The sequence below is a fragment of the Spinacia oleracea genome, chromosome 4 (assembly GCF_020520425.1).
Source record: "Spinacia oleracea cultivar Varoflay chromosome 4, BTI_SOV_V1, whole genome shotgun sequence".
NCBI lineage: Eukaryota > Viridiplantae > Streptophyta > Magnoliopsida > Caryophyllales > Amaranthaceae > Spinacia > Spinacia oleracea.
In genome coordinates, this window is record NC_079490.1 from 82,490,412 (window position 1) to 82,503,314 (window position 12,903).

The 12,903-nt window shown below is 34.9% G+C and overlaps 1 protein-coding gene across 3 annotated transcripts; it reads left to right on the plus strand.

Moving 5' to 3' along the window:
• The first annotated feature begins 2,411 nt into the window (after nt 1-2,411).
• LOC110799107 (vesicle-associated membrane protein 727) lies at nt 2,412-11,232 on the plus strand. 3 transcript variants are annotated; one of them, XM_022004307.2, is made up of 6 exons: nt 2,412-2,628; nt 2,978-3,236; nt 3,326-3,527; nt 3,622-3,742; nt 10,731-10,793; nt 10,876-11,232. In XM_022004307.2, the coding sequence occupies exons 2-6, from the start codon at nt 3,047-3,049 to the stop codon at nt 11,017-11,019; spliced, it is 720 nt and encodes a 239-aa protein (XP_021859999.1). In that variant the 5' UTR covers nt 2,412-2,628; nt 2,978-3,046; the 3' UTR covers nt 11,020-11,232. The 3 variants fall into 3 exon arrangements, with proteins under 3 accessions (XP_021859999.1, XP_021860000.1, XP_056699134.1); XM_022004308.2 differs by having other exon boundaries at nt 2,413-2,671; XM_056843156.1 differs by lacking the exon at nt 2,412-2,628 and adding an exon at nt 2,695-2,830.
• Nucleotides 11,233-12,903: the final 1,671 nt, after the last annotated feature.

Below are 12,903 nucleotides of genomic sequence, written 5' to 3' on the forward strand. Positions count from 1 at the left end.
CTTTTTATTTAACGAATCTCAATTATGGGACAGGATACGTTCTGTTCGATTTATGGATCGATTGCGACAGAACGCGTGAACAGTTTCGCAGCGAGAGGCTTAGGCTAAGGGGTTTAGAGTCAATACTCAGAATATAATTATGTGTTGTTGTGTGTCCTTTCACGTCGAAACTAGGGGCCTATTTATAGGGAAGAGTTTGCAGAGTTCTAATCCACAAAGAATTAGGAAAAGAGACGTACCCAGGTATTTTCAGCGCCCCGGCCTGGGCGCCGAAGATTTCGGCGCCCAGAGCCAGGCGTTGAAAATAGGGTCTGGGCAGTTTTGTTTAGTCAGATTCGGATTCCTAAAATCCGTAGAGCTTGAGATTAATTCGAGTCTTTTAGCGCGTATCAATTTTATGACGGAATGCGTCTGGGCCCGTTACGAACTCTAGGCTCGTTAGGATTTTAATTAATACGTAACTCTTATTTCCGAATCATATTAGGAATATGATTCTTGCAGTTTTCTATCTCATTTAGGATTTATGTTGGAGTGCAACACCTAATTCTGACAGGTCTATATCTTTTATGATTTGCCACTTTTAGAAGCTACCTTTTACGGCAATTACTATTTTTAGCAGGTTTCCATAAATAGCAGGTTTCGGGTGAAATGAAATGGGGAATCGAGATTCGTTTATTTTATAGGAGATGCGTTGTCAAGTGGAGTTTTTATGCTTTCATCATCGAACCTTTCCCTTGCGGGAACGGGGACAAAAGTAGGTGTCTACAACACTGTCAAAATTAAATTGGGAAAAAGAAAAGTGAGAATTAAATACGAAGTAGATTAAATTGAATGGGACATTGAATTTGAATTAAGTAATGTATTAGTTGGAAAATAAAGGTTAATTAAATGTGTTGAAGGAGAAGAAGAACATTAGAAGCGTTGAAGGAGAAGAGGAAGCGTTGAAGCGTTGAAGGGGAAACCTTCGATCAAAGAGAAGCGGCGAAAGAGAGAAACAAGAAAGGGCAATGTGGAGGATGACACGTGGACCAATAAGGAAAGAAATATAAAGTTAGTGGTTTGAGTTTTTAAATACTAGGTATAGATTAAGGTATTAAATATGAAATTATATTTTATAAGACGTTAAATACAAAGATCGAAGATTTAAAAGGTGATAAATATGAAAAAAATCAGTATCACTGCCAGTTTCTAGTTTTTTATTTTATTTTATTTTGAAAGTTATATGATTTAGAATCATGAACTAAAAAATAGTCATACTTATAGTAATTAGATTAAATTTGAAAACGGACAATAAAAACTGAAAACTACTTTTATGATTTTCATATTTTGCTTTTTAATTTTGCAAAAAACTGAAAGTGAAAATAAAAACGCGATGCCGAACGGGGCCTAATTACTCCGTAGAAGTTTAAACCCGGATGACATTAAATAATCAGCCATACGGCATCTACAATGATAAAATAGATCTGAATACCACATATTCCAAGAAAATACATAACTGTTACAATCAAAACAATTACTATTCTGCATCCTAAAGCACATCTCGTACTCCACTCTAGCTTAACGCGAACAGTGATTTTCGATGTTTTCGCATCTTTCCAAGTAGAGCCCTTCGCAATTTGCGCACGAATTGTTCTGATCGACGAGTTGATGATAAACCCTAAACCTGTATGAATCCAAATCTCCTTCCCAATTATTGAAACCCTAAAAAGATTCTCATCCATGGATGAGAATCAAGAACCTAGAGAACTCTAGAAAAAACCCAAGAATAAATTGGGAACAAATCAACAGAAAACAAGACAAAAATAAGACAAAACATAAAGAAAAAACAAGAAAAATTGGGAACAAATCAACGGAAAACAAAACAAAAATAAGACAAAACATAAAGAAAAAACAAGAAAAATGGTCGATAAATAAGACTATTTTCGGCCTAAGCGGCAAACAAAACTGAAACCCTAAAAGAAAGATGAGAAAGAAGAGAGAGAAGAGAGAAAAAGGAGAGAAAGTGAGCTGTTTAAAGGATGACTTTATATCATTATTATACATGCAATTTATATTGGTCTAAAATTTTAAATTCAAATACCATTTGATATTTTAGATTTTTAGATTTGAATTTTTATCTCATGTGAAGTTGCTTATATGAAAACAACAGAAGCTGATACATATACCCCCTAGGTATGGAATAGTGCCATAACCTGGGCTCTCATTGGTCTACTTCACATAAGCAACCCCACATGCGATTTAAATTTAAATCCAAAATAGCAACCCCACATGCGATTTAAATTTAAATCCAAAATAACAACCCCACATGAAATTTATAAATTTAAACCAATCACTACACAGGGTATGACACTATTCCATACGCAAGTAGGTTACTATTTGATACCCTACGGGCTGCGGGTACATGTAGCAGCTTACAAACCGATAAAATGTAGGAAGCCTCACCCCTTCAATCGCATCAGTCATCAGAGATTCCGTCAAACCCAAAAGTCGCATTCAACAACTGAAGCTCTCACCCGCGTTAATCCTTCCTTCTTTTCGATCTTTATCGCCCTTTCTTTGTCTGTGCACACGCAAAACTTCGACGAAAAAACTCACAATCCAATCTCATCTCTTTCTGTCACCGTCAAGGTAAATTCATTCAAAGGATTAATAAGATTCCTGCAATTTGTGGGTACTTTTGTAAACCTTTATCTTATGTTATTTTTTTTTTGAAATCACATGCTTGAATTCTTAGGGTTTTTGTTGTTTGTCACGATGAGTAGAAATTGGCTTTAATTTGATGAGCAGAAGATGATTTATTTGATCAATTAGGTTTTCAATTGCTTATTAGGTTATTTTTGTGGATTTTATGCTTAAATTGATCTAAAATCTTCAAATATTCTCATGTTGAATTGTGAATAGTCATAGATGAACGTTTGTATCTTTTGTGTTTCTTAGAACGCTTTGATGTGTTGAATTGAATAATTGTATTTGATAGGTTGCCCAGATACCGGGATCCTAATTACTTTTGCTCTCGGGTGTTGTCGGTTGAGATTGCATTTCGAAGATGAATCAAAAAGGATTGATTTATAGCTTTGTGGCCAAGGGAACAGTTGTTCTAGCTGAACACACTTCGTATTCAGGGAATTTTAGTACCATAGCTGTCCAATGCTTGCAAAAATTGCCTTCAACCGGTAACAAGTACACTTACACTTGCGATGGCCACACGTTCAACTTTCTTATTGACAATGAATTTGGTAATATTTCTTGGGCTGTGCATTTGTGTTCTTTATATTTAAAATATCCTTGGAGAAAGTAAATTACAATGTGTTGAATGTGTTTTTAGTGTTCCTTGTGGTTGCCGATGAGGGTGCTGGAAGGAGTCTTCCTTATGTTTTCCTTGAGCGGGTGAAAGATGATTTTAAACAGAGGTATGCCGGAAGCATCAAAAGTGGAGATGCTCACCCTCTTGCTGATGCAAATGATTCTGATGACGATCTGTTTGAAGATCGCTTCAGCATCGCATACAACCTTGACCGGGAATTCGGGTGTGTATGGATTTAACATTTTCATATAATTGTTCATCAATTTATATGGTAGTGGTTCTAATACCTATTAATCTATTATTTTCTTTGTATGCAGGCCTCGGCTTAAGGAACACATGCAATATTGTATGAACCATCCTGAGGAAATGAGCAGGCTTTCCAAGGTGAAGGCTCAAATATCAGAGGTCAAAGGAATAATGATGGATAACATTGAGAAGGTGGATGCTTTACACTTTTGTTACATCATGCAGTTATCTTCATTTTTTTCTCCTGTTTTAAATAATTAAACGAATGCATCTGAAGTCCAAAAATATGGTACTACGCTTACTCTAAAGTAAGTGGGTTTAAGGATATGGACACTGAATTAGGACCGTTATTTTTTCCATTGATATTTAGATTTAACTAGTGCTGTTATGTTTGGTTAGGTTTTGTTTGTTTCAACCGAAAACATTTTTGAAAGAAAATGATTTTCCATGGAAAACAATTTTCAAGGGAAAAGATCATTGAAAAATAGTTTTCATTTGTTTGTTTTCTTACAAGAAAAGTTATAAAGAAAAAGAACATAGAAGTGAAAAAAGAAATGGATAGGAGGAGGGAAAAATAAATGTAAAGGATTGGAGAGGAACATGTGGCATTCCTACTTTTCAAAAAGAAAGTTGTTTTCCCCTAGGGAAAGTTGTTTTCCACTCTTAAGAAACAAACAAACAAAGGAAAATAAGAAAATCATTTTCCGGGAAAGTATTTTCGGTCAAACGAATGGAGCGTTAATGTTTTGAGCTTCAGAAAAAGATAAAAACTGTTAAATGGACAAACAATATACATTATAAGGATAATTTGCTAGATTTTGATGTTGGACATTATTTTCATTCTTTTTACCCTTTTACTTTAACTTTGGACATTTGTGTTTACAATGCACAATGATCTGCCTTTATAAATTCTATCTTTTAGTATTAAGAAATACCTTTTAAAGTATTAACATGAATCATTTTAGTTCAGAGTGTATTTTCTCTCTCTTTTAATAGTTCTTTTCCTGTGGAAAATTGTCATTATAGGACCCATGCTTTAGCTCCAATCTCTTTATGGGTACCATACAACATATGGAGTGTTATACCAATATTTAGTTCTATACAATAACATCCTTGTACAGTTGTACTATTATCTAGTGCCTCTTGGCTAATGTTTATAGTTAACCTTTTATTTCTCTACGGAGGTTAATTAGTTTTTTAGGAGCCTTGTCCGTGTCGTTGTCAAAGAAGGTATAGATTTTTTGTTTGTTAGTTCACAAAAAGAGAAGCTCGGGACAATTTATTTAGTCATTCACGTACTCCTTTTCGCCAAAGAGCTTATTCTTGTTGAACTTTTATAGACAAAAGGGTTACAATGGAAGAGTTTGCATTGATCAATAGGGTGTCAGTCAGCATAGTGGGAATTGAAAAAATATTAGATTGGATGTGTGCATTTATAAACCAAAATGGACAATAAAACAGGACAAATCAAATTTAGAAGGCGGACAAACACCTTTGGGACACAAGGAGTATTCTAATTGAGCTAAAACCTTTTTCCAATAACATTGGTTTAGGATTTATTAAGATGGTAGCATTCGATTGTACAACCACGATATTCTTCGGTATAACTTTTGTTGGTGCTTAGGCTTTTGGATGTTACCCCTTTTTCTGTCTTGTCCAAAAGTCAAAGTAGGCTAAGTTTGTAATTTTTTCATACCACATGTATTTCTATATATATGTTAGTTAACATTTACTATTTGACGAATATTAAGATAAATGAGAGAGAGTGTTGGTGTAGTGACCTATGTTACTCTGGGTCCAGGTGTCGGACATGGTATTGATCCGAGGGTCAGACCCGACAAAGCTAGAATTACAAGACGCGACTATGGGGACATGGCAAAATAATAAAAAACAAATCAATAGTTAATAATTAAAAGGGGAAAAAAGAACTTGTAAAAGTACAACTGTATTTCCCACGTGGGTTCTCACGTGGGTTTCCACCTACACATTTTTTTTAAAGATTTTAATACCCTTAGTCAACATTTACTATATTTGCACGAATATTAAGACCTATGTTACTCATACACGAGTGTCGGTGTCGTGTCTGACAAGGTGTCGGAATATCCGACACTCCGATCCAAATACTTGTACACACTCCGAAACGATCAAAGGAGTATCTTGACCTTAGTTTTAAAAAGCGCGTTTAGGCGCTGCTTAAGCTAGAAGCGAGTAGGGGCGAGCAGAAAATCGCTTCCGCAAACCTGAGCGAAGCGTACAGAAGGCGCGTGCCCTGATTGCGTTGGGTGAGGCGCAAGGCGGCCGCTTTTCAGATGGGGGGCGACAAAGAAGTGCAGATAGAGAAAAAAAACTTGAACAACACCGTATTCCTTCAAATCAACATCTTACCTGGCTAAAAAAATCTAATTCGACCCAAAACCCTCTATCAATTGCATGGAATTGCTTGAATTTCGACCCTAAATCAAATCGAAGACCAAAACCCTAATTTCGAGGGACTCAAAATTGGAGGTCCACTCATGTCCGGTCATGTTCTTGGAGATGGAGGCTGACAAGAGGGGAGGAGATCAGAGCACGAAAGAAGACAAAGAAGGAAAAAAATGGGGTTCTGTTTTGATTTTATTTTTCTTTTTCTATTTGCCTTTTTATCTTCTCTTTTTAATTCCTTTTTCTTGCTTAATTTTCTTTTCTTTGTTTTCTTTCCTCTTTTATTTCTTTTCTGTTGTAGAACTTCACATGGGGACAAAAGACTTTTGAGCTGTCAGTCACCTACTTTAATTTTTTCTTTCTTTTTGACGTTAAAATAAAGTTTCTCATACTTTTACATTTTAGAGTTGTCACTGTCAGTGGACCCTTTTTTAATAACAACTTTACTTTAGCTTTTCTTTCACTTTTTTGGGCTGTTTTATTTCAAATTTATACAAGAGACGAGAAAGAAAAAAAATATGTATAATAGGTGCGCTTCACACCTTCACCTACAAGAAGCGAGCGCGTCCGCCTAGCGCTTTACGCTTAGGCAATAGGAACCCTTTGCACTTCGATGCGCTTCACGCTTCTTAAAACTAAGATCTTACTTGTGTTTTAGACACGACTCTCATACAAAGTGTCGAATAAAAAATTACACACTTTTTATAAATAAAATAAAAGCAAATCATTTTTTCAAAGTAAACATAAAAAGTAAAGAAAAAGATAATAAATTAAAAAGAATTAGAGTTTTTTTTTAATAACATAAAAAACAAAAAAATAAGTGTGGGACAAACCCATGTGAATATTGAGAAATAGTAGAGTCACATGGCTTTGTTTCTACTTTCCCAAATTCCCACCCTAGTTATTTTTAAAAAATGAAAGGAAAAGTCAAAGGCCCACCAGCAAAAGGCAGCAACACATAAACACGTTAATGGATTAATCGATGAAAACAAAAGGCAGCCGCAACAACCATGGCTGAATCTGAAGCATTAATCGATGAAAACAAGAATTAGCAAGTGCTTTCATCTCGTTTTTTCTTCTACAACAAAATACCCAACATATTTTTTCTTCTCATGCTTCTCGCACCTTCAATTGCTAGAGCTAGGGTTTCGAATTTGTGATCTCGACACCTGATTTCGGATTCTTTTCTGACACCGGTATCGACACCTCTCCGAAACGTGTCGCGAGTCCGGTCGTGTCGACACCGACACCCTCCTTCCACCGGAGTGTCGAGTAACATAGATTAAGACAAATAGTAGAGAGTGTTGGTGTAGTGAGCTATGTTACTTAGACTTGGGTCCAGGTGTCGAACACGGGTATGGATCCGAGGGTCGGACCCGGCAAAACTAGAATTTTAAGACAGGAGACACGGCAAAAAAATAAATCAATATTTAATAATTAAGGAAAAATTAATTCTAAAAATACAACCTTTAAGCGATCTACTTGAAAAGGCTTGACTTTATGTTTATCTAAGAATAACACAATCTTTTGGACTTATCTTCTTTTAAAAGACTCCTCTATATAATAACTTGCTAAAATAGGTAATATGCTACAATATTTTTTAACCTTCTTGTTAATCATATAAAGAAAAAGTGTTTAATTTGTGAGGTTGATTTTCATATTACCTATTGTAGCAAGTCATTTATGAGGGGAGCCCTTAAAAGAAGACAGCCAGACAGGTCTAAAAGGTTGTGTTATTCTTAGTTAAACGGAGAGTTAGCCCTTTTTAAGCAGATCGCTTAAAGGTTGTATTTTAAGAATCAATTTTCCAATAATTAAAAGGGGAAAAAAGAACTTGTAAAAGTACAATTGTAATTCTCACGTGTGTTTTTACTGACACATTTTTTTAACCCCCCCTCTCCTTTTAGAAGTATGATTGTAATTCATTATCATTACCCCATTGCCTCAAAGAGGCTCCCGCAAGAAGCTGGGTAAAGGGAGAAGTATGATTGTAATCCTCAGAACAAATTTGTGGGACGCACCAGCTTAATGAGATGTCTTTCTTATTTGATCCAGAAAGTTGTGGCACTTTGAACATGCATTGCTTTTTTTTTTCTTTCTTTCTTTGTCTACCATATTCACTACTCCCATATACATACCATATTTTATTTGCTTTGTCTACCATATTTACTATTCCCATATTTAATCATATCTTTAGACGATTAACAACAAAAATTTATCAATACCTTAAGGGTTGTTATGTGGAAAACTCTAACGTGTTATATTGCTCGCCATATTGCTTAAATGTAACCCTGATTTATTTTACACGAGTTGGATGAAATGTTTGCCTTTGAGCAAACATAGGAGAAAGGAAAGAGAAGGGGTAAAGGAAGAGGAGCCTATGAGCACTTCCATTTTCCTTTGCATATTGTAACGTTAGGCATGCCGTCCTTGGCCTCCTTGCGAATGGATGGTGAAGTGGCTAAGTGAATATCTTTGCGTGGTCAATATATTAAATGTCCTTTTGAACATTTTTACACATCATGTATACATGTTATGATTCCATTAAGGGGGTGTTTGATTCGGGGTAAAGGGAATGCAATCAAGAAAGGGATAAGGAGGGAATGAAAGTGAATCCCTTTGACATAAGGTGTTGTTTGGGAATGAAATCAACACGTTAGCCGTAATTTAAGAAAAAAGGGCAGTCTCTTCCTTCTCTTATCCTTGCTTTTCCACATATCACCATTGCTTCACCCTTTCCCTACACCACCTCCCTCCATGTCGCCGATGACCTCCACTACTGTTGTTGTGCCGCCTCCCTCCCACCTCCCCGATGCCCGTGCGCTGCCCATTCTCTCCTTCTTTTATGTTTTTATCATCACCATGGATTTGTTAAATTTGAGGTTTTGCGGGTCTAATTTGAACATGAAGAACTTCGGATTTTGAGTTCTAGTGGTCGAATTTGACCATCTAAAACTTTAATTAATGATAGGACAAGGTAAGTTTTTCATTTGTACTTTTGAATTTATTTCCCCCGAAATTTCAGGGTTGTGGTTTTTGGTTGGGGGTGGGTTTGATTGGGTAGCGGTTAATTTGGGGGTGGATTTTTGATGTGTTGGTGTGGGTTCTCGGTTGGTGGCTATGGTTTTCCCGGAATGGGGGTAGGTTTTTGGATGGGTGGGGCTGGGGTTTCTGGTGGGCAGGTGCATTTTCATGGGTGGATTTGATTTTTCGGTTGGTAGGGGTGAGTCGTGATTTTTCTCCTGCGGAGATGGTTTTCCGGTTGGTGAGTTGGGGTATTATGGGTCGAGGTGGTTTTTAGGTATGTTGGTTTGGTTTTTGTTGGTGGTGGTGGGTTCCGATGAGGGTAGTTTGAAGGCGTAGCCGGTGGTTGGAGGTGATGTGGTGCAATGGATAGTCAAGGGTGGTCAACGTGGTAGTTAAGTTTAGTTGGGTGTAGAGGACTTGGGTTCGGATGATTCCTTGAAGGGATGTAGGGAATCAAGATAGAGGAAAGTGGGGGATTTAAAGGGGTAAAGGGAATGATTGATTTGGTCTAAAAAAACAACATAAAAGGGAGTTAAGGTAGTTGATTGCCTTTCCCTGTGATGAATACCCCGAACTAAACTCCCCCTAACGGCCCTTTGGTGGTCGGTAATAAATTCATTTTACTTGCATTTTTTCTTTTGTACAATTTGGACATCCCTATGCATTTCAGGTAGTGTTATATGGCAAAAAAAATAAAATCATAATGTTCACAATGAAACTTTATCTCAAACATGGTGTTTTTCCTCATAAATTTGCATTCCTACACAATACCACTCCCCAAATGGCAATGATGGTAATGGAAATTTGTGAAGAAAAAGAGAGAATTTAGAGTGAACTAGCATTACCGTGGGAATGATTATTGATTTTCCTTACAAATTTACGTACAAATTCATTACCATTGACATTTTTTATGGTCGGCTACCAAAAGAGCCGCTTTTTATTATGTTTTTGGAAGCAGGAGCCTACCATATTTGCAAATGACAAGGACCTATTTTTTATCATCATGTACTAAATTAAATCTCTCTCACTAGAGAGCTTCAGTGTACTTTTATGCTATTGTAAATATGTAAACTGTAAACTGCTTTTACATGATGACGGAAAATCACGATTAGATAAGGTTGGAGAGTGTTACTTTTGCTGTCATTTGAGGGATTTGAAATCATTATGCAAAAACTTGAAAGTGGATCTGTGTAAATCTAGGAAGAAAATAAAGCAAGTAAAGAAACACCGATAATTAAATTGCATTGGATTAAAAAAAATTGTGTGGCTTGGGCTGGTAATGCACAGGGATGTCCTCCATTTTCAGTTTTTTTCCTCCATTTTTTTAGTTGCACCATATTCACATCTCTCACTTTGACCACCTTTTGTGTATTAATAAGAAAAAACATAATCAATCAAGTGGGATTTTGTTCGACTCGTCTATCAACTTTTTATAATTTTACTTGCATATATTTAAAGTTATTAGTTGTGCATAGGCAACTGTGTAGAGTCAATGTGGTATAACTAAAAAACAATCCAAGTGATTAATTGAAATTCATTCTATGAGATTATGACTTCCATCTTTCTAGATCAATGTTTGGAGTACTATTGCACACACTCCCACTCGCTGCCTTCCTCTCACTCAGAAAGAAGGGGGGGGGGGGGGGAGAGAGGGTTGTAGTGGTTTTGAAGTGGGCATGAGTTGTTACTTTTTTCTTGATTTGTCATCATTTCTATCTTTTTGATCCCGTAGGTTCTGGACCGTGGGGAGAAGATTGAACTGCTTGTGGATAAGACCGAAAATCTTCAGTTTCAAGTATGCTTTCAATGGTTAGGATCTTAATTTTGTTGATGTGAAATTCTTCTGGGACTCTGACTTTGTGCTTGTCTACAAACAGGCTGATAGTTTCCAGAGGCAGGGCAGGCAATTGCGGCGGAAGATGTGGTTTCAGAACATTCAACTGAAATTGATTGTCGGAGGTTCTATTATTGCTTTCATCATCATAGTGTGGCTGGTAGCATGCCGAGGGTTCAAATGTTGATACTTGCCTATATGGATATCAAATAAAGACTGGGTCTTAAACTACACACTTGCAAATTTGCAGTTACCCGATCTTTACCCTTTTCTCCTTGTACAAAACTTGAAAAAAATAGACAAAAAAAGAAACCACTAGTAACTTGTGTATTCTGTAAATGAAGAATGGTGTTAACTGCTAAAATGTATTGTTCCAGTGTCTTTCTGAAGCTTTTGAACATGCTGCAGTGTTGGCAATTTTTTCCTTGTATTATCTATGGAAGTTAAAACACAACTTTAAAAGACTGAAAAAAATAGTGTAGGTGTAGGAAAATGAGCGTACAAAATGATCATGATGAAAAAACATCAATAGTGACAATTGTAGGGAGTTATTTGATTCGAAAGAACATCAATGAAATCCAGTAGAGGAAGTCTTTTTTCATAACAGTTATAGAAAATAAAACATATAACTTGGCAATTATGTAAGTACAACTTTTATTGCCTGTATTTTAAGGGTTTTTTCAAAATTACTCCCTGTATATTTTTAAAAGAGATATACTTTGACCGGCACGTAGTTTTATAAAAGTGAGTTAAATTTATTAAAATAAGATGAAAGTGGGTAGTGGGCGAAGTAGTAAAAAGATGATATGAGTAAATGTGGGGAACACAAGAAAGAGAGAAATATTAATATAACTAGGTTAGGTCCCGTGCAACGCACGGATGAGACTAATTTTTTTTTTTTTTTTTTTTTTTTTTTTTTTTTTTTTTTTTCTGTTCTTAATAATTTACTTAAACGAAGTTTTTAATAAAATAAAATCAATTTTTATCAACGGTTGTTGGAAAAATTAGAGAAAATGATTATTATTTGGATTGTAAAATGATTAGTGCGATTTTAGGAGTTTAGCATTTCGACAAAAATACTTAAGTTGGGAAAATATAAGGAAAAAACTTATCAGACAATTATTAGATATCATTTTCTTTTGGAATTGAATAATAACCGTAACCGTAAGCATACCTGTACCCTCGATCTATCCAAATTTTTGGATATGGTATTGATTTGATAACCACATCGTCATAATACCCTATTTTCTAGATTGGTTATATAACAGACTTTCAGGTGTATAAGTAATTTTGTTGGACCCACTTTTTAACACTTGTTTTACTAAAATAAATAATTGTTTTTTGTTTGGGTATGGTCGTATAATAACACATTTCAGTGTAATTTGTTTATTTATTTATTAACTATTGTAGGTTAAGAGTATAATGCATTTTTTTGAAAATTTTATATGAAAATCAAATAAAATATTTTGCTATTTTGCTTTTACGGAGTTTTCGTAATAGCTTACTACGTATATTATAGAAACAGTAATAAAAAACTGTGATTTTTTTTTTCCATTCCTAACATGCATGTTCTTCAAATCAGTAATAATACATGAAATCATAATTTATTTTTTCATATATATTTCTATTGTATTAAATAGAAAGAAAGAATAAGATAACAAATCAGGAAATCAGATATTTTAAAAGATTCTTAAATTAGTTTTTTTTTTTAAAAGAAAACATACTAAGAACTCACCAGGATGTGACACATGTCATTCCTGGTGTGTCTTTTAGTATATATTAATAGATTGACTATTGTAGGTTAAGAGCATAATGCATTTTTTTGAAAATTTTATATGAAAATCAAATAAAATATTTTGCTATTTTTCTTTTACGGAGTTTCCGTAATAGCTTACTACGTATATTATAGAAACAGTAATATCAAAGAAACTGTGATTTTTTTTCCATTCTTAACATGTATGTTCTTCAAATCAGTAATAATATTTTTTTTCCCTCGTCGTAGTACATGAAATCATAATTTATTTTTTCATATATATTTCTATTATATTAAATAGAAAGAAAGAATAAGATA